The sequence below is a fragment of the Budorcas taxicolor genome, chromosome 11, assembly GCF_023091745.1.
Source record: "Budorcas taxicolor isolate Tak-1 chromosome 11, Takin1.1, whole genome shotgun sequence".
Classification (NCBI taxonomy): Eukaryota; Metazoa; Chordata; class Mammalia; order Artiodactyla; family Bovidae; genus Budorcas; species Budorcas taxicolor.
In genome coordinates this window covers 10,485,878-10,506,703 of record NC_068920.1, presented here as the reverse complement: position 1 = coordinate 10,506,703, position 20,826 = coordinate 10,485,878, and the positions used below count along the sequence as shown (strand labels likewise).

At 59.4% G+C, this 20,826-nt stretch overlaps 1 protein-coding gene across 1 annotated transcript; it reads left to right on the top strand.

Annotated features, from left to right (window-relative positions):
• The first annotated feature begins 965 nt into the window (after window positions 1-965).
• Window positions 966-18,061, top strand: PXDC1 (PX domain containing 1). The gene is made up of 5 exons (XM_052648843.1): window positions 966-1,228; window positions 12,677-12,768; window positions 13,146-13,263; window positions 16,988-17,099; window positions 17,263-18,061. Exons 1-5 carry the CDS (start codon window positions 973-975, stop codon window positions 17,378-17,380), a joined length of 696 nt encoding a protein of 231 aa, XP_052504803.1. The 5' UTR covers window positions 966-972; the 3' UTR covers window positions 17,381-18,061.
• Window positions 18,062-20,826: the final 2,765 nt, after the last annotated feature.

Genomic DNA, 20,826 nt, shown 5'->3' with positions numbered 1-20,826 from the left:
TGGAATGCGCGGGGGACGCGGGGCGGGCGGCTCCGGCCTCGGGCCCGGCCCGGGGAGGACGTGCGGGCGGCGGGAACCCGCCAGACAGTCCCGGCGCCGGGTCCCCGGAGCGGTGCGCCCCGCCGCGCGTAAGTTCAGCTTCCACTCCCGCAGGTCGGGTGGGGCGCGTCGCCCCCTGACCCGAGAGTTTCCCAAGATCGAGAAACGAGACGAGAGCAGCCGCCACCCGGGGCCCGGCCCAGGCTCTTCCCGGCCGGGCCGGCGGCTAGGGCCGGGGGAGGGGGTTGGCGGGCGGGCGGGGCGCGGAGGCGGGGCCGGCGCTCGGGTTTCCGCTCCGCCCCGCGGCCTGGGGACCCGCGGCCCCAGCGGCGCGGGCTCCGGAGGCGGCGCCGGGCGCGGCGGCCAGGCCACCCCTCCGCCCGGAGGCGGGGACGGCGGAGGCGCCCTCGGCCTCGACGTCGGGACCGCGCCGCCCGCGATGGGAAGCGCCTTATAAGCCTGTGGCCGCGCCACCCCCGAGAGCGCGCGGCCCCCGGCCCCGGGCGGGCCCCTACCGAGCCGGCCTCCGGACAGGTTAAGGGAGGACCTCGGCCCGTCCCCGGCCTCGGGCGAACCCGGACCCCGGAGAAACCCCGGATCGCTCCAACTCTGGACAGACCTCAGACGGACCCCGACCCGGGATAGATCCCGGCTGCAGACGGCTCCCGGCCCCGGACGGACCCCGCGCGGACCCCGGCCGCGGGCGGACCCCGGACAGATCCCGGATCGCTCCGACTCTGGACAGACCTCGGACGGACCCCGGCCCCGGATAGACTCCGGCCGCAGGAGGACCGCGGACAGACCTTGGCCCGGAATAGATCCCGGCTGCGGACAGCTCCCGGCCCCGGACGGACCCCGCGCGGACGCCGGCCGCGGGTGGACCCCGGCCCGGGCGGGCGTGCCCCTGCCGGCCGGGGATGCGCGGCCCGCGGCATGGCCTCGGCGGTGTTTGAGGGCACGTCGCTCGTGAACATGTTCGTGCGCGGCTGCTGGGTGAACGGCATCCGCCGGCTTGTCGTCAGCCGGCGCGGCGACGAGGAGGAGTTCTTCGAGATCCGCACCGAGTGGTCGGACCGCAGCGTGCTCTATCTGCACCGCAGCCTGGCCGACCTGGGCCGCCTGTGGCAGCGCCTCCGCGACGCCTTCCCGGAGGACCGGCCGGAGCTGGCGCGCGCGCCGCTGCGCCAAGGTGGGCGCGGGCCCGGCCTGGGGAACTGGGGGTATCGGGGGGCTCGGGGACCGAGGGCCTCGAGGTCTGGGAGGCAGGAGTGGGCTCGTGTAAAGTGCGAGGGCGGGCTTGCAGGGGCGCTTGTTAAGCCGGGATGGCCGCCCTACGGCCCCTGGCACGGGACAGGGATCCTCAGACCTCCGCCCGCCCCCGAACCGTGAAGAGCACTGGCGGGCGGGCGGCAGTATGCCGGCGGGCCGAGGCAGGCGGGACGGGCGAGCCACCGGCCAGCCCCTGCGACCGCGGCCGGAGGGGCTGCGAGAGCCTTGGGGAGAGTTAAGGAAAGCGTCCCGCGGGGGGCGCGCCCTGTCTGGCGGCACCCCCTACCCCGCGGGGCCGCTTCCCGTGTCCCCGGTGGCTGGGTGGCCGACAGCTCGAGTGCGAGGTGCCACGCGGCCTCTGTCCCTCCCCGGGAGGGGCCGCTGGGGTGGGTCCGCCTTGGGTTTGATGAACCGGGCCGCCTCCTCCAGGCCTTGTGACTTTTCCTGGCTCGCAGGGACTGGGTGGCTTCCCGTTTCCTCTCCGCGGCCTCCAGGGCCAGCCCGTGGGCCGCGGAGAGGAGGCTGGAGGAGAAGGAGCCGAGGCTGAAGTTGAGGCTGGAAGGCTGGGCCCCCTCACCACCCCACAAGCGGGACTACCTGCCCAGCTGAGAAGGCGGGCACCGTCCTGTAAACGCAGCCCAGGGGCACCTTCGGGGGCGTCTCCCTGAGGTCTTGGGATACTCTCCACCCCCACTGGTGACATCCCTGCCCTGAGTGTGAATTATCTGGGTAATTAGCTCATTCTCATGACACATCTTCTGGCAGACACGTCACTTGGCAAGTCTCCCAACGCTGGCAAGTTTGCCGGCCCTGTCCCTGGAGTCTCAGGCTGATGGCTGCTCTGGAGGGAGTTCAGTGCCATCCCAAGCATGGCAGCAGTTTGCCTTGACTCGCTGTTTGGGGGTGTGTGTGTATTATTGTATTTTCACTGTATCAAATGGATGCCCAAATCAGGAAAGCTTAGATGAAGGACCAGCGCTTTATTCAATGCCTTTCATCTTCTCTGGAACGGGGAGGGCCGTAAGCAAACAGGTGCCCCTGAGAGCTAGCCCAGAGTCTGCCTTCCCCTCCTCCCCTCATGCCCTCCCAGGCCTCCAGGTCTCAGTGTCAGAGGACCCCGCTCGGCGGCGCTCCGGGCTGGCTCCTCCCCTTTCCCTGCGCGGGTTGGTGCTCGTGCTCCCTGTCTGGCAGCAGCAAGCCCTCCAGGGATGTGCCTTCTGTCGTCACCCTCAGTGGCTTCTGACGAGGGTCACAGGCGGGAGGAGGGCGCAGCTTCAGTTGTTTTGGGACCTGGGAAACGGAGCAGAAGGCAGGTGAGTGTGAGGCGTGTGACTCGCCATACACACACCCCCGCTGTGCACACACACGCCCACATTGTGCAGAACGTGGGTGACTGTGAGGCACGTGACCCGCTGTGCACACCCACACCCCCATGCATACATGCACCCCCGTCGTGCACACATATACACACCCATCATGCACACACACACCTACCTTGCACACATACGTCCCCATCACGCACACCCCTGCCCCCATCATGCACACCCACACCCGCCGTGCACACGCACGCCCCCATTGTGCACACACACCTGCCATGCACACACACACTCCCGTCAAGTACACACACACCTGCCCCTATAGTGCACACCCACACCTGCCTTGCACATGCACACTCCCATTATGCACACACACCTGCCTTGCACACACAGGCCCCCATCGTGCACAGGCAGGCTCCCATTGTGCACACCCACACCTGCCATGCACACCCACACCCGCTGTGTGCCCGCACGCTCCCAGCTCTGTCTGTGTGTGCAGGCTGCACTGGGTCAGTCCTGAGTTTCTGAAGTGTCAGCACAGAGAGTGCCTCTGCAGAGTGGGCACCCACAGGGAGACAGGAAGAGGGTGGTCACCAGGGAGAAACCAAGACGCAGAAGGGATCTCATAGCTGCGTTTAAGCGTCTGAAGGGTGAAATCAGAAAGATGGGGGTATTACATGCGATAGGGTGCGGGGCAGTTAGATGAGGACCGGGGTTGGGTGTGCGCCCTCTCTAGCGGCCCATGATGGACTGTGGGAGCCATCTTCCCGGCTAGAGTCTTGACAGTCGAGGCAAGTGGGGAGACCTCCATCTGACTGGGGGGCCTCCTGCGAGGCCAGCTCAGCGCCTCGGAGGCCGAGGAAGGGCAACATCAACCGTCTGTCTGGGTCCCGGTTCTCTGCTTGGAGGCACGCCACTGCCCCCAACACCATCCGAGTGGGCCACAACCACAGGAAGGCCTTGTCCTTCCTTCAATCCTCGTAGGTCCAGGGAAGTTGTTTGCTAAGTAAAATACATTGCCATAAGGTCAAAGAAGAGTTCACTTTATTTCCAGGCAGATTTATTGTTTGCATAAAAAGATGGACTGGATGTCCAAACCGTACAAGCAAAAGGCATCCAGAAGTGTGTGTTGTGTTGAGATGGCAAGTTTTCTCAGTATAAGTCCCCATCAGAGGCCCTCAGTTTAAACATTGCGTATTTCTGGGCTGGGTTAGATTGGCCCTGTTGTCTTTTTCAAAAGTTCTGTGAGCAAGCCTGTCTCTCAGAACTCGTCCTGGCTGCTGGTGGTTGTTGTCAGCGGAGGACTGGGCACCTCCAGGGCACCGGGCAGCCCTGGCCCCGACCTGCCTCCGAGACCCCGCGTGCACTCGGGATGCGGAGCCGGCTGCCGTGGTCCCTGGGGAGCTGCGGTGGGAGCGTGTTCTGTGCCGCGCGTGTACTGTCCCTGCCTTCTGCACGTGCTGGTGGTGCCTTGGCCGTCTGTCCGTGCAATGTGTGTGCTTCCGGTGAGGTACTGAACCCCTGTGTGCCGTGGCGGCTCGGGGCTCGCCGGCCCACCTCCCTGGCCTTCCGTCTGGGCGAGGCGGCGCTCGGGACTTGTCCTGCTTCCTCTGTCCTTTTCCTTGGCATCTTGACCTTACGCGCCTCTGCGTCCGGATCTGATGCCCACATCCTTGCTTCCTTGTCCCCCTGCCAGGGGAGGGAGGCAGCTGCTTCCTGTGCATATTATCTCTGGGTGACCGAGGCGTCCCTCTCTGCGCTTTCCCACCCTCTGACACAGGTGGGCCACGTCTCCAGCTGAAATCTCGTCTGCGTAATATACTGGCTCAGGGCTTCCTGACCAGATGTGGCAAGGTCACTTGCCTGTTACATTGCGCACGTCTGGAAAGGTTTATGCTTTAAAAGACAACCATGCAGAATTCCCCAACGACTTCTTGGAGTTTTTGGACTATTTTGATCATTTTTTTTTTAATAGCACCCATTTCAGGCCCTATACAGTCAGCTCCGCAGCCAGAGATTCTATTTCCAAAGTGGTCAGGTGATCTTCGGTTCCTGATCGCTGTAATACCAAACACTTTGGCTTTGCGTCCACTCTGCAAGTATCTCCCAGTCCGCCTCCCCTGTGCCAGGCAGCTTCTAGGTGCTGAGGATGCAGCAGGAAACAAAACAGACAAACCCTAGCCCTCATGATTCTGTGTCTCGGTTTGAAGAATCTGATAATGATCAAGATAAGTTAAAAATATGGTAGATGGTTGTACATGTTCAGAAGAAAGGAATTCAAGGAGGGAAGGAGAGGAGCTGTAACTTGTTGGGGCAAGGGAAGGGTTCACTTTCAGATGGGCCGGTGGGGGTAGGGGGCAGAAAGGGACGTGAGTGCCTGGGATGGGGCTGCCCGCACACGTGCAAAGGCCCTGAGGCGGGCCTGAGCCCGGGTATGCAGGTGTGTCGGGGGGGAGTGGGCAGACTGCACTCGGTGCAAGGCTCTTGCTGGAGATGGAGAGCTGGGAGCAGGGACTGGATGGATGGGCAGTCTGGCTGCCGTGCTGGAAAGGCTGGAGGAGGACCAGGGGAGGTGCCAGGGATGATATGTGTGTGGCATTTAGTCGCTCAGTCATGTCCTGGTCTTTGCAACCCCGTGGACTGTAGCCCACCAGGCTCCGCTGTCCATGGGGATTCTCTAGGCAGGAATACTGGAATAAGTTGCCATTCCCTTCTCCAGGGGATCTTCCTGACCCAGGGATCGAGCCCCGGTCTCCTGCATTGCAGGCAGATTCTTTCTTTACCCTTTGAGCCACGAGGGGAAGCCCAGGGAAGTGGTCAAACACAGCTGATCTTGGAGGGAGAGCCTGGGGTTTACCGAGAGGCCAGGCGTGCCTGTCGGGAGCATCAGGGGAGGCAGAATGCCGACGGGAGGAGCTGACAGAGGGCCTGGCTTTGAACGCGGAGTTTCCAGCGTTTCTCCAAGTGAGGCCCCTCCTTGAGAGCCTGCGTGTGTGCTGGGGTGACGTCTGTACACCCTTGCCCCCAGGGACCTGGATCTGCCGGCGTCCTCGCAGACCATCTGTCAGACGTGGGGTGGAGGGAAGGTGTCCAGCACCTGCCAGCTGGGCCCGGATGCGGGCCTACCGGCCAGGACACCCCTGCCCACCGACAGCTCCAGGGACAGCGCTCACTCCCAGGCCCGGCTCTCAGGCGGACAGGGCAGGAGCTCTGTGCTTTCCCCACACGAGGGGGGAGATCGCTGTCTGATTTGGGGGCCAACTGCAGGACCCCGATTTCACTTTCTTGGTGAAAGTGGCTGAAAACAGCAGCGGCTGCAGGGCTCCGGGCCGCGGAGCAGCGGCGTGAAGGCCACCTTCTCCCACCCAATGGACACCAAACTGGGGCTGGGGTTCTGCCCTGCCCATACCCGGCGTGGCCCCCAGCCTGACTTCCCTGCAGGGGGTCTCCCTCTTCCAGTGAGGGGGCTGCTTTCCCTTCTCTGGGGCGTTTTGGGGGATCTCTCTGCTTCACAGGCCTAGTTTTGAACCTCTTCCTTATATAGGGTGCCTGGCTTCAGCTGTGGGGCTCCGCCGTCCCCCGGGTCCTGAGACGGCCACACCCGCCTCCTGGGAGCTGCTGTCGCTCCGAGCCCCCTGTCCGGGCCCCAGACACTCCGCCCCCGTCGGTGGCGTGCGGCCCGTGGTCCTAGCTGTGCCGTGGGCCCAGGTGAACCGGGCCAGCTCCCAGTTGGGGAAGGAGTGGTCAGAAGCTCATGGCCGTCGCTGGCTCTGGAGCTTCTCAGCCGTGATCACTTCCCACCAGATGTCCACGGGGAGGCCTGGCTCTGCCTCTCAGCACCGGGCCCTGCTGGTAGCGTCCGGCTGCCCTGGGGCTGGCCCCCGGGACACGGTCCTCTTCTCTTTGTAAAATAGCGTGAGCCTGCTGTGGCTCCGCTGTGTGTTTTATCCATGCTTTCCCAAGAGGCAGAAGGTGCCTGTGGTTGGGGGCCTTCAAAGCCAGGGAAGGTGGGTGTGCGGTGACGGCAGAACCCTGAGACGCGGGCTGGGTGTGCCCGCTCCGTGGGGCTCCGCCTGGAGCTGCAGGAGGGGCTGCGGGAGTGATGCCCCCATGGGGACCCCGGGCCCCGGTGCAGCCCAGCGGCTGTCAGCAGGGTGAGCTGGGGACCGTGAGCAAGGACTCGGCGTTGCCAGGGCTTGGTATCATTGTCCCACTAAAATCGTTCCCGTGGGCGCTTTTGTTCATGTTGACTTCCCTGGGTGACCGGGGACTTCCACCAGCCCTTCTGGTCGCCAGGCTGAAAAGAGGCTCCTGGGAAGTCCCCTGCTGCGCCCCGCTGGGGACGCCTCCCTGTGGTCACCTCGGTCTCATGGGCATCGTCCCAGCCAGCCCGGGGGCAGGGTCTTGGTACCCGGTGCCCGTCCCCTGACACAGCCCAGGGCTTCCTGTTTGAGGGCCTGGGGCGGGTGCCGTTTATTCCTTAAATTCCTTCCGAGTTTTAAGGCAAACTAAGGCTCAGCGAGTGGCTCCTTAGGCATGCTGAGTGTGAAGCTGAGTAAGGAATTCTGCTCGCGGTTGGAGGAGAAGGAGGCGGCCTGGGGAAGGAAGGCTTGGTACGAGGGGAGCACCTCACAGGTGTGGGAAGAAGCCAAGGAGTCTTCCCTCAGCCGGCTCCCGAGCCCCATGTGCAGCAGGGGAGCCCAGGGCAGAGACCGGAGCCCGCCACTGGAGTGAGAGGCCGCAGTCCGCCTGGGGCGAGCGGGCTGTGGGCTGGACGCTGAGTGTAATGAAGAGGAATCACCTGGGTTAGCTCGCGCTCCCTGAGTGAGTCCCCGCTGCTTTTACCCTGCCTGTCCATACAGACAACACATATTTAGGAAGTTATCATGGAGGGTTTTCCCGGAAAATTTAAAACACTTTGTTTCCAAAATTTGTATTACACTCCCTGGTGGCCCAGTGGTAAAGAATCTGCCCGCCAATGCAAGAGACGCAGACTCGATCCCTGGGTTGGAAAAAACCACCTGGAGAAGGAAGTGGCAACCTACTTCAGTATTCTTGGCTGGAAAATCCCATAGACAGAGGAACCTGGCAGACTGCAGTCCATGGGGTCGCGAAAGAGTCGGACATGACGTAGTGACCAAACAGCAACGACAGCTTAAAGCACGCACATCTCTTGTGCAGACAAGGTGACCCTGCATCCCCCAGCTTGTCCAGCCCGTCTGCTTCTCTGGACAGTGAAGGGTGGACTTTTGAAATGCAACGTCTTGCTTGATTTGGTCGGAGAGTTCACGTCACAGATTTCCCCAGGGCTCTGTCGTGGGTCTCCAGTTGAGAGACTTGCATTCTCTGGGTAACGGACTCGCCTTCCCAACTGACCCGAGAAGGATCTGTGTTCACACCCAGAACTGAAGGGGCCCCAGGCGCTCAGCTGGATTGCGCCCCGAGCCCATCCCTGGAGGCTGGCACGGAACCTCCGCCAGGGATGTGGGACGTGGGGCCAGGTGTCTGCAGCTCAGAGCCTGATCTTCGCGCTTGTACCAGGGTGTTCAGTTTGGGTTCCGAGAATGCGTCGGTGTTCGTGTCCGTAGAAAGACCTACCCTGGAACTCACAGAAGCTCATGTCCTGGCCTCGATTCTCAAGACTGCGCCAGCTGGGACAGAAAGGGCCCCCTGGCTGCTCTAGCCTGAATTTTAACCCCCCAAAAGGATGTGAAATCAACATACTGAAATTTACATACAGTTGTGTTATCAGTCTTTGGGTTTCAAATTGTTAACTGTTTTGGGTGACGTCTGGATAAATTTCTCACATCAGAAGCTGTGTAGAGTGAACTTTTAAGATTGAGGTTGTATTAGTGACTGTGCTTTATCAGAAACGAGACAATTTTCCGGAAGGTGAAGTGTTCCGAGCCAGTTTCCTGAGAGGACGACGTGGATGCGGCGGGTCCTCGCGGGCTGCTGGAGCCCTCTGCTGGCTGGCCCTGGAATGACAGCAGCCCATAATCAAGAGGCCTTGGAGTTTCTCTGCCCAGCCTTGCAAATTCAAAACCACCTTACCCTCCTGCAGTTTTTAGAACCACGATCTCAGTAAATCTGGGTCAAACAAGATTGCCACAGTTTTTGCTCCATCAACAATATTTGGAATACAAAAGCTAACGTTCCTAAATAATCCCAAATTATTGTACGTCAGCACATTTTTTAAAAAATAAAATTAAAAATCCTACTGTAAACAAGGGACATTTGGAAGAGCGGTACCAGTCAGTAAAAGCCAAAGCTGTCGGCCACAGAGGAAGAACAGAGCAGGCAGAATGGGAGGCTCCCAGCTGCGTGTGCTTGGTCTGGGGTCGCGGGTGATGTGGGCTCCAGGTACCTGTCGTGTTCCCCCCACCCCTCACCCCCCCGCCCCCACCTCCCCATCCCCCACCTCCCCACCCCACCCCAGTTTGGAGAGGGCCTGGCCCTTGGAGGCCACGTGGCTGGTGGTGACCCCTCCCTGCTCTGATGTGAGGTTGGGACAGGGGCTCTGACGGGGGGGGGGGGGGGGGGGGGCAGCCTCTCAGAGGCACCCAGCGGAATCTATGGCTTGCGAATCTCCACCTTTGGCCACAGCCCCCCTGCCCTGGGAAGAGGCCAGAGTCCTGGCTGTTCACGTGGACGGGTTCCCTCGGAGGAAGGAGGGCTTGCCCTGGGAACGCTGGTCCCAGTTGCCTGGCTGGTCTCTGGGCATTCTTGCCGGAGGGATGCTGGCAGCTTCTTTCCCCGCTGAAATGTCTTCAGCCCCTCTTGTCTTGAAGTGTTTTCGTTTCCTAGGAGCAGCATTTGGCTTCCCCTCTGGGGCTTCCCAGGTGGCGCTAGTGGTAAAGAACCCGTCTGCCGATGCAGGAGGTGTAAGAGACGCGGGGTCAGTCCCTGGGTTGGGAAGATCCCCTGGAGGAGGGCATGGCAACCCACCCCACTGTTCTTGCCTGGAGAATCCCATGGAAAGAGGAGCCTGGTGGGCTACAGTCCGTGGGGTCACAGGGAGTCGGACGCGGTTGAGGCTGAGCACACGTGCACGCACGCACACACGCGCACACACACACGTCACTGCTGCAGCCCGGCCACCATGTGCTCTCCCCCCGGGCGGGGGTTTCCGTGTCTATAAGGCAGCTCACAGGCGGTGCCTCCGAGTGCTGTCTGTGGCTCTTGAGAAGAAAGGGAAGCTCCTCGACCACGCTTACTGACTCTCGTTTTTATGTAGGTTCCTTTGGCTGGTTTCCTTTCTTTTCCCTGCTTGTTCTCACTTCTCTGATTAAACTTATCCATTGGCTAAAGTTTTCCCACAGACAGAAATCAGGCTGAGGACATGGGGTGGGGCAAGAACCACAGGGTCCTACTGAGAATGAGGGTGTGGGGTCACAGGGCCCGAGCTGATGAGGCGAGCAGGGGAGGGTCCCCAGGGTCTGCGCCCCGAGCCGGAACGCTGATGTGTGACTGGAAGTCTGATGAGGCACTTGTTGCCTTTCTCTGCTTCCTTCTGGGAACAGGTCACCGGGAACGTAAAGCTACAGGGAACCCAATAAGTCTGATGTCAGATAAACAGTGGATAGTATCTAGTGTGTCTGTCCACGCTCCCGCGTTAGTCGCTGTGTCTGAAGTGCCCGTTGCCCTGGGCGTCCTGTGCGCTGCGTTCTGATGCTGGAGCCCTAAGGGAAGGTCAGCGGAGACCAGAGTGTGTGTATCGACTCAGTGGCACCCTTGGTTATAAACCCAACGGTGGGCTTTACGTCCTGGAAAGTGGGAATAAATGTGCTATGTGCACTGGCCATACTCAAGGCTAATCTTCCTGTATTGTCCTTCAGTTCAGTTCAGTCGCTCAGTCGTGTCCGACTCTTTGCGACCCCATGAATCGCAGCACGCCAGGCCTCCCTGTCCATCACCAACTCCCAGAGTTCACTCAAACTCACGTCCATCGAGTTGGTGATGCCATCCAGCCATCTCATCCTCTGTCGTCCCCTTCTCCTCCTGCCCCCAATCCCTCCCAGCATCAGAGTCTTTTCCAAGGAGTCAACTCTTCACATGAGGTGGCCAGAGTACTGGAGTTTCAGCTTTAGCATCATTCCCTCCAAAGAACACCCAGGGCTGATCTCCTTCAGAATGGACTGGTTGGATCTCCTTGCAGTCCAAGGGATTCTCAAGAGTCTTCTCTGACACCACAGTTCAAAAGAATCAATTCTTCAGCGCTCAGCTTTCTTCACAGTCCAACTCTCATATCCATACATGACCACTGGAAAAACCGTAGCCTTGACTAGACGGACCTTTGTCCTTACAGAATATAAAAACACGACGACTGTGTCGTGAACCTGAGTGATTTAACAGCAGTTTTCTAGGTGTCATAAAAACTGAAATGAGATGGTCTAAGAACAAAGAAGCACCTCGTGGGGATGATTTCTACAACTGTCCTCTCTGAAAGCTTTTCAGAGGATTTTTGCAGTATCCCTCTTTCCCTCCAAAGACTTGTCCACAGCAGGAGCAAGATGGAGCTGTGTGTGTGGGGTGTGTGTGTGTGTGTGTGTGTGTGTGTGTGTGTGTGTGTGTGTGTACTTCTAAACAAGCACGCAGGCCTGGGAGGATGTGTCCTGAGACCCTGAGACTCTGCCCCGGGTGTAGCTTCTTCCCTTCCTCCTGCCCCCAGCCTGCCGGGTGGCGGTGGGGCAGGCAGCCTGGGAGAGAGGGGTGGCTCAGTCCCGTCTCTCTGCCAACGGCTGGGGCACCACGTGGCGGGCAGCACAGGGTGTGTGGACCGGAGTCTGGGGTCTGCGGCCAGCTGCCTGGGCCCACGTGGCCGAGAGCGCTTGTCAGGACCAGACAGGCCACTGCGGAGCAGACCCCGGGTCAGCAGGTGAAGGGGCACTGGTCTGTTTCCAGGAAGTTCAGGGACCAGCTCCTGACCTTGGCTGGACATCCTCGACTCGGGACTGATGCGAGGGGCCTCTGGACTTCAGTCAGGCAGTTTAGGAAGTTAATTTTATCTCAATGTGGATTTAGTGAGTTGCCTGCAAAATGAACAACCATTCTCCTATCTAACAAAACCGGGACTTCTGAAAACTGAGATTCAGTGACTGAAAGTAGTTCTGGGATGCCAGCCTCTGTGGTTTGGGTCCCGGGTCATGTGAAATGTCCTGGGAATCCGTGTTGCTCCTGGGAAGCTGATGTGAAGGGCCGGTCCTCGGAAGGTCAGCGCTCTGCACGGCTCACGGGGAGACGGAAACGCACCCCAGCTCTCTGTGCTGTTCAGTTCAGCCGCTCAGTCGTGTCCGACTCTCTGTGACCCCATGGACCGCAGCACGCCAGGCCTCCCTGTCCATCACCAACTCCTGGAGCTTGCTCAAACTCACGTCCATCGAGTCAGTGATGCCATCCAGCCATCTCGTCCTCTGTCGTCCCCTTCTCCTCCCGCCTGTTAGCTCTCGTATTTTAAAGACAAAACACTGACTGCGCTTTCTAGTAGCCAGTCAGGATGTCTGGCAACTGGAATGAGGGGTAAAAGCTCAGGTTCCTGGAAGGTGCCATGAGTCATGCCATGCTGGTTTTCTCTGAGTAAAGATCTGGTTTTTCCCTTCTAACCCCACATCTAAATGACTTCTCTAGTACAGGCTCCATTTCCAAGGGCCCTGTGGTCGCCTTGGCTGTGTCACTGGGGGTGGGGAAGGGCAGCTTCCCTGGCGGCAGCCACCACACACACTGGCGGGGCCAGGGTCTGGCCCTGCCCGCTGTGCAGGGTGTGGATGGAGCTGGCCTGCCTGTCCCACTCGGAGAGGCCTTCGGGGCCTCTGTGGATTTCAGACGGCCCCTCTTCAGCACATGCCTTCAACTTTGGGTCGTTGAGACCCGGACTGGGGCTGAGGACCAGGCTCCCAGGGCAGGACTGGGCCCACGCGAGGCTGAGTGCCCTTCTGTGGAGGGAGACCCCAGGGTGGTGTCCCCGCTGCCGGCGGCCTGTTGGCCTATGTTTCATTTGGGAGCCCATGTCCTGGTCTGCTCCTCTGATGGAGGCCTTTCTGCTTCGACCCCAGGACTGGTCGCCATCAAGGAGGCCCATGACATTGAGACCAGGCTCAACGAGGTGGAGAAGCTTCTCAAGGCCATCATCAGCATGCCGCGCAAGGTGGGGGTGCGGGCGGGGGGCGGGGCAGGGCACTGGGTGGGCCGGTGGGGTGGCAGGCGCCCTCCTGGAGGCCTCGGGGGCGGGGTGGGGCCAGGAGCCAAGGAGAGGGCGCCTCCTTGGGCTCTGGGAGCTCCAGTGTTTTCTCCCCCTGGGAAGAAGCGGAAGCAGGAGCTCACAGTTTACTGGAGAGTGAGGGGGACATGTGTGAAACGCCAGCACAGACCTGGCCTGCGTTGTTCCCACAGTCCCCATCCTGCCTTCCCTGGGCCCTGAGCCCCCCGAGCTCCCCGAGCCCCTGATCGGGGCGCGGGGGACGTGGCCCATGCCATCCCGCCAGCAGGAGGAACGTGTGTAGGAAGGAACATGTTTCTTCCCAGTACTCCAGGTCAGAAGTCGTGCTCACCTTCTTTGAAAGATCGCCCCTGGATCAGGTGTTAAAGAATGACAACGTGCATAAAATTCAACCCAGCTTTCAGAGTCCGGTGAAGATCTCAGGTGAGAGCGCGGGGGAGGCACGGGGTGGTGTGGGCGCAGCGCGGCTGAGGGTCCCGGAGACCTTCCCAGCCCCTGTCCAAGTGCTGGGCACGCCTGCCCCCGTCGGGGCCCGAAGAAGGACAGAAGCAGAGGGGAGGGGCTGCTTCCAGATCTTGTGAAACGGTGCGCGTCTCCCTGCTGGCCTGCTGCTTGCCCGCTGCCTGCTTCCAAAGGTGTATAAATCGGAACTTAACTTTTAAAAAAGAAATGGTCTATGAGGAAAGCATTAGTGAGGCGTCTTGAAGCGAATGGCTGGAATCCATCACCAAGCGCAAAAATACGACTTCAGCTTGCGCGGCATTGCCTTTGCTCTGGGCTTTAGGGCAGGTGGGACAGAAAGGGACACCCGGCGTGTAGCTCCTCAGTGTGGGCCTTGGGCCGCGCCTTCTGGCAAAAGTCGGCAGCGGGAGGAGATGGCCAGCTGTCCTGCAGGTCTCAGGGGAGCGAGGGGGAGCCGGGGCTCAGCCCACGGGCAGCTTCCTCTAATCCAGGCTGCACACGTCACTGCGGCGCTAGACTCTCTCCTCGGTGCTGCAGGCGAGGCTCTGAGGAGCATTTTGTAGGGAGAGGTCTGTCCCGGGAGCCCAGGAACTTGGCTGGGCCCGGGTGAGGTCGTGTGGGACCACGCCCTGGGGGGACGGGGAGGGTGCTCCCACCGGAGGTAAGATGCACCTTCGTCATTCACTGAATGGAGAACTGAACGTATCCAGACGAGAAGAGGGTCAGTTCAGGAGTCCTTTCCATAACACGGTTCCTTACGGCAGCGCTGCCAGCCCCTGAGGTCCTGGCCGCCGAGAGCCGCCCTGCTCCCAGTCTCGGCCCGTGTTGGGGGTGTGCACAGACTCGGGGATCCCCAGGCCGGGCCTCCCCCCAGGACACGTTGTCAGTACCCACGTGGGCCACCCACGTGGGCCACCCCGGATCTGACTTCCTGGCTCATTGATTTGTTGATTTCCTGTGGTCCTAGGCAGGTCAGGATGTGGCCCCGCTGGGTCTCCCGTCACTGCGGAGCCCTGCTCGGAACAGGCCTTCAGCCTCCTCCCCGCGGGGCCTGTCTCCTCTCTCCCGCAAGCCCGCCCATGCACGTCCACTCCGGTCCTGCTAAATTCCCCTCGCTCCTGAAAGGGCCCTGGCCCGCGCTCACCCCCTTTCCTCCCAGACTTCTCTGACGTGGCCTCTCGGGAGGCGCCGCCGCCTGGGGGGCAGCCCTGCCTCGGCTCACTCAGGCCTCCAGGCTGACCGGCTGGGGGCCAGGCCTCCACTAGGTGGCGCCAGGCGCTCGTGGCTTAAGGACCAGCCGCCTCCCGGGGCCTTGGTTGTGGCAAGAGCTCTGGCCTCTTTGGCGAGGCTTTGAGTCGATGGAAACGGAAACATTCTTCACACCATGTTAATCTAAACGCTTGTTACCAACTCTAAGAAAGCTGTGCAGCTTAAAAGGAAGCATACACCTTTGAACTGATATCAGCCACAAAACCCAGAGTATTCAGGTTTGGGAAGGCTGGAAATATAATTTAACTTTTTATTACTGCTAAGTCACTTCAGTCGTGTCCGACTCTGTGTGACCCCATAGACGGCAGCCCACCAGGCTCCCCCGTCCTTGGGATTCTCCAGGCAAGAACACTGGAGTGGGTTGCCATTTCCTTCTCCAATGCATGAAAGTGAAAAGTGAAAGTGAAGTTGCTCAGTCGCGTCCGACCCTCAGTGTCCCCATGGACTGCAGCCTACCAGGCTCCTCCGTCCATGGGATTTTCCAGGCAAAAGTACTGGAGTGGGGTGCCATTGCCTTCTCCGAACTTTTTATTAGCCAGGCATTTGTACAGTCTCAGCCTTAATTTTCACCAGCGTTTGTTAGAGTCTTTATAAAACTATCTCATTTAACGTCCCCCCCAAAAGTGCCCCTTAGGATAGACACTGTTATTCCCATTTTACAGGCTTCTTCTGCTGCTGCTAAGTCGCTTCAGTCGTGTCTGACTCTGTGCGACCCCATAGACGGCAGCCCACCAGACTCCTCCGTCCATGGGATTTTCCAGGCAAGAGTACTGGAGTGGGTTGCCGTTGCCTTCTCCTATTTTACAGGCTAAAAAACAGCAAAGAGTAACCTCCTTCACAGGCTTAAGTGGTAGACCTGGAGTTTCCTGGAGGCCCAGCTGGCTTCTCTTCACCGACATTAAGGAATGGTCTGCAACAAACGTGTTCTGGGGTCTGGTTCCATTTTATAGATTCCGTGTTCCAGAACTGCAAATCTCACGGTTAATAAAGACGAGGAGATTCCTATGTGAGGTGGCTGTTCGCAGCACTCATGTTTGTTTTCACTTGTAGGATCCTTTCCCCCCCAGTTCCCCTGGAGAGGGGTGGGAGAGAGGATTTGGAGTTGTCAGCTGGCTGTGCTGAGGTCGCTGAGGTTTTACATGCTTCCTGGGGCAGATTTGAGTCAGTTAATAAAAGCAGAAAAGAAGGTGGTCCTGCGGGCTCCCCGGTGGTCCAGTGGTTAAGATCCATACTCCCAAGGCAGGGGGGCTGGGGTCAGTCTAGTCAGGGAACTAAGATTCCACGTGCTGCACGATGCGGCCCCAACAATTGTTTTTTAATTTAAAGAAAGAGTGGTTCTGTGCTGTCCCACGTTTTGAGCTGTGAGGTTGGGGGTCTTGCTCCCACTGTCAGGGCCCATCCCCTGTGGGTCTCTCTGCCCACTCAGGCGCTTGTCAGCCTCCTCTTTGCACCCGGTGGTGCCGTTGACCTTGGCGGTTACAGTCACCAACTTCTTGCTGGTTTTCGGCTCCTTCTTCTGACTCACGAGCTTTCTCAGGCGGTGGGGTCTGGGGGGGCTCCACCGGGAGAGGAGGTCGAGGACAAGCCGCTTGTTGGTGCCGCTCACGGGGGGCAGGTCCAACGGCCCACCTGGAAGGGCCAGTGAGATGTGCACTGTCCCTTCTCCAGAAAGTTGGAGGAAGTTTCAGCCATTACTTGGCAAATCTGTCTGATGAACAGTCATTTGGTCCTGGGAGCGGGAGAAGGAAGTCTAGTTTTCTGCCTTCTTTATTGTGTGGTTTCCCTAAGTGTCTTCCTACGGAGAGAAGCTGAGAAAACGGAGATGCGAGTACCTAAAATACCTGTAAAGATTACAAGCAGACACGAAATTATAGTCCCGCTTGTTTAAAACGAGCAAATCTGTCCATGGGGATAAAATAAGCTAAATGATGGTTATGGTATAAGAAATAAAAGGAAACGGTGCCCCAGACAACCAGGGCATCAGACGCCCGCCGAGATGGCAGCGCGGGGTGTCCTGTGGCCTGACCGGGGCAGAGAATGCTGCTGTGAGCTGTGCACGTGCGTCAGGGCCTGCGTGGAAGACGGTGGTGCCTTGGGAAAGCAGGAGTCTGGAGTGTTTTTAAGCGCGTTTTTAAAGTGAGGTAGGTGGAAGGCCTGAGCACGGGGCTTGCTGACCAGGGTTGGCAGTTGGGGGCCAGCCAGCGTTCAGGCAGCTGCCGCCCTGGTAATGCCCCCCAACCCCAGCCCCCGGTGCCTGTTCTTGGGGTTTGTGGTCTGCTGAGGGAAGGGCTGGGCACGCAGTCCAGGAAGTGTCAGCCGTAGGAGGAGGACGAGAGGAGATGCGTGAGCCCCAAATGTCAGAACTTCAAACCCTGACCCCCTTGTGAATTACCTCCCCCGTTGCTCTCGTTTTCAGAAATCATGAGGTCCAATGGATTCTGTTTAGCAAATACGGAAACGATCGTTATTGACCACAGTATTCCGAACGGCAAAGACCAGCTCGGGGCTGTGGACCCCACGGAGCACCTGTAAGTGGACTGATTGTCGCTGGCAGGGCCCAGCTGGGTTCGCGGGTTCTGCCCTGTCTGTGCTCACGGGCCGGAAGCCTGCACTCCGCGGGCAGCCCTTCCCCACCTGGGGTGCTCGGGGGTCAGGCGCCCGCCCAGCCTCACGACCTGCCTCCCCGCGCAGGTTTGAGGGCGGGGGCGAACTCCCCGCCGAGCTGGGGGACGGGGACGACCCGGCGGCCTACGTCACCAACCTGTCCTACTACCATCTGGTGCCCTTCGAGACGGACATTCTGGACTGAGGCTCCCCGGGCGCCGCCCCCAGCCCACCCAGGACTTGCTCCCTCGAGCCTGGACGGACCACAAGTGCCTGCGAGACGGCCCGGGCCAGGACTGGACACCCGGCCAGCCTCCCCCACGCGCCCTCCCTGGACCAGCGCACAGGACGTTTCAAGTGAGACCTTGCTGGGTCCCCGGGTTCTGGACGACACGGGGGGTGTTCTCTCACCCAGGTTTCCCAGGACCAGAATGTGCGGCTTCCAGTCCTGCCTCCTACCTTCTTCCCAGAAGCTATGGGCTTCCTGTCAGCCCAGGGGTGTTGGCGGAACGTTGGTCGTGAGTGGGGTATCGGCTGCGGGCACGGGGGACCCGCTGACCGGTGCCCACATGGGGGACACAGAGAGGATGGAGCCCACCTGGCCTCCTGCGAGGGGTGAGGACGCTGGGGCCCCGGGCAGCCGGGGGCCATTCCCCTGCCTGTCACCAAGCTTGCAGTGATGCAGCCACCACGTCAGCCTGAGAAGACGGGAGCCGGGAGGTCACCAAGTGTCCCTGGCGGGTCCCCAGCTGCCCTCGGGGAGGGTCTGGGTTCTGCGTGTTCATCTCCTCACAGAGTCTACTAATGACCAGAATTTGCTTGTGTAAATAATAGTAAATTATTGAGAATCCTAATTCTTTTACACAGTCTGTTTTTAAATCTATTTTCATGAAATAAAACACATTGCTCTCCTCTAATCTGTTTATCACGTGGCTCTTGTCCCTGCCCCGGGGCCAGGGGACCCCACACACTGCCCGGCCAGCCGCCCCGGCACTCGCTGTCCTTTAGGAAGTGTGTTCTCACCCTGGGGAGTGATCTGTGCAAAGAAGAAGTGAAAGTTGCTCAGTCGTGTCCAACTCTTTGTGACCCCATGGACTACCCAGCCCACGGAAGTCTCCAGGCCAGAATGCTGGAGTGGGTGGCCTTTCCCTCCTCCAGGGGATCTTCCCAACCCAGGGGTCGAACCCGGGTCTCCCATATTGCAGGCTGATTCTCTGCCAGCTGAGCTACCAGGGAAGCCCAAGAATCCTGGAGTGGGTAGCCGATCCCTTCTCCAGCGGATCTAAACTGGAAAAGGAAACAGGCGGTGTGTGTGCTTTTGACTTTGGGTCTCCCCTTCCTGAGAGCTCCCTGCTGGCGGCCCCGGGAAGACCCTCCTGTGACCCAGTGGGCAGCAGATGGCCTTCCCGTGGCCTCCGCACCTCGCTGGCCTCCAGCCGAGTTCGGTCAAGGCAGCCCGCTTCCTAATAGGTAGTTGGGTGGCTGACGGGGTCAACAGCTGCCTTCCTCTCTTGGGGGTCAAATTCAGTTCTAAATGGATGGGGTCTCCTCCTGACAGGGTTAGAATCAATCACACTCACTCGATCAGCGTCCAAGTTCCAATCGCTCGTTCCTGGGTATCTTCCTCGTTATCCATGTTCCACAGGGCGCTTCTCCCCAGCTGTGCGGTCACAGTGGGGGCAGCTCCCTTAGCTCCTCAGCTCACGGGGACCGTGTCACCTCTCAGGGCCCGGCTCGGCTCCCCAGGCCCACCGCAGCTTTCACACAGAATTCTCCGTTTTCCAGTCAGCATGCACCCAGATCTCTAAGGTAAGGGTCAGATTTTTGCATGTTTTCCTATAAAATACATCACAGCGTTCTCTGACTTCCTTTTTTTTTTCCTGGAAAAACATGATCTTCCAGGCCCATTTGTTGCGTGCCCACATTTGGAAGAAGCGGGCGTACACATCAGTATTTTCAAGCGCAGCAGTAAACGGGCCCATGCAAACTCCTGGTGAGGACGCCGCTGTGGGCGGTGGGGACTCGGGCTCGTGCCCTGTGTGGAAGCTGGCGGTCACGTGGGTGTTGTGGGCGCAGAGCAGCCAGTCCACCCAGCCCTTCAGCAGAAGCTGGAAATCTGACTTCCTATGTGAAGTGCCCCAATTTAGAGATGTTGCAAAAAGCAAAAGTAACGAGAAACGACCAAGTAAAAGAGCCAGGAATTTCGGGCCTCTGGACTATCAGCTCAGAGAATTGATGCCCGAGGGCTTAGGTGGACATGGGAAGTCCACTCGCTGGTCCACACACCCCTGTGAGTGGGGAAGTCCACCGGTGAGTTGAACCTGTTTGGTGAGTGTGGACATTGGAGGAGAGGGAGGGAAGAAATTAGATCAAATACCAGTGTAAATACCCCTGGGATCAAGACTTCAGAGTTGATGGAAAACACCTGAGACCATAAAAAGTCAACCAGTGAATTAGGAGCCTGGGGTCAGCAGATTTAAGCCACTGCATAAAGAAGAGAAAACACCAAGGTCCTGCTATGTAGCACAGGGGACTATACTCAGTGTCTTGTAATAACCTGTGTTGGAAAAGACCCTGAAAAAGACTAGGTGTTTCTGTGTTACTGAGTCGCTGCTGTACACCAGACCCTGCGCCAGCTTGCATCCCCCCTGACCGTGCAGGACGGCTCCCCGGTCTCCACACCCTCTCCAGCATCTATTATTTGTAGACTTCCTCACGACATCCATTCTGACGAGTGGTGATGCCTCGCTGCAGTTTTGATTTGCGTTTCTCCCATAGTCATCGACGCTGCGCATCTCTTCGTGTGCCTCTTGGCCTCGCTACGGTCTCCAGGCTCTTTGGTGGGTTTGGAGCCGCCGGTCACCCAGTTTCCGGTCGAGAACACGGGCGTCTTCCGCTGAAGTCCATTTTTTCCGGGAGAAGCAGGTCTGGCCAGTGTGTGGGGCCCGGGGACATGGCTGCTGCTGACCGCAGGCCGCACCTCCTCTTCGTGGTTTTGAAAATACGTTTTTATTTTTGGAACTGTTTGCTGTCCTTTCCTGAAAGGGAGCTTAATGACCAGGTACCCCTCTGGCGTCCTACCCCACCCACAGGGAGAGTTTGATTGTTGCCCATTTCAGTTTCTCGAGCGTTTGATGGAAACAGACAACGTCAACAGTAGGGCTTTAAGAAGCTGGAACAGCTGGATGACGGGAGTGCGAAGTCCTCCCGTGACTCGAAACGCTGACTCACTGAGAGAGGTCTGATCGAGCCTCATCCGCCTCCCACTGGGTTATTTTATTTTTTATAATTTGATGCGTGGAGTTGATTTGACTGAGTCAGCCTGCTGTTTTGCAGAGAGAAGACTTCAATACAATCCACGAAGTCGGTGCTCTGAGCACTTAGGCAGAGCTGCCCTGGCCTCCCAGCCCTGAGGCTGCGATGCTGGGAGGGGACTGAAGACACCAGCCTCCAGGAGGCCGGGAGGCCACCTCGGGGAGCAGGGGAGGGGAAGGCATCATCCAGAGGGTGGAAAACTCTGAACAGAGCGTGAGGGAGGCCGAGGAGGCGGCAGGGTGAGCAGGAGGGACTGTGGTCACAGGGAGGTAAGGGCCGCGGCCGAGCGTGAGACGCACCTCTGGGCCTGAACGTGGGGAAACGGGGCCTGACAGC

Coding starts and splice junctions, on each gene's coding strand:
- PXDC1 (XM_052648843.1), top strand. CDS start 973: ATGGCCTCGGCGGTGTTTGAGGGCACGTCGCTCGTGAACATGTTCGTG. Junction 1,229..12,676: donor GCGCGCGCCGCTGCGCCAAG/GTGGGCGCGGGC, acceptor CTTCGACCCCAG/GACTGGTCGCCATCAAGGAG. Junction 12,769..13,145: donor TCATCAGCATGCCGCGCAAG/GTGGGGGTGCGG, acceptor GTTTCTTCCCAG/TACTCCAGGTCAGAAGTCGT.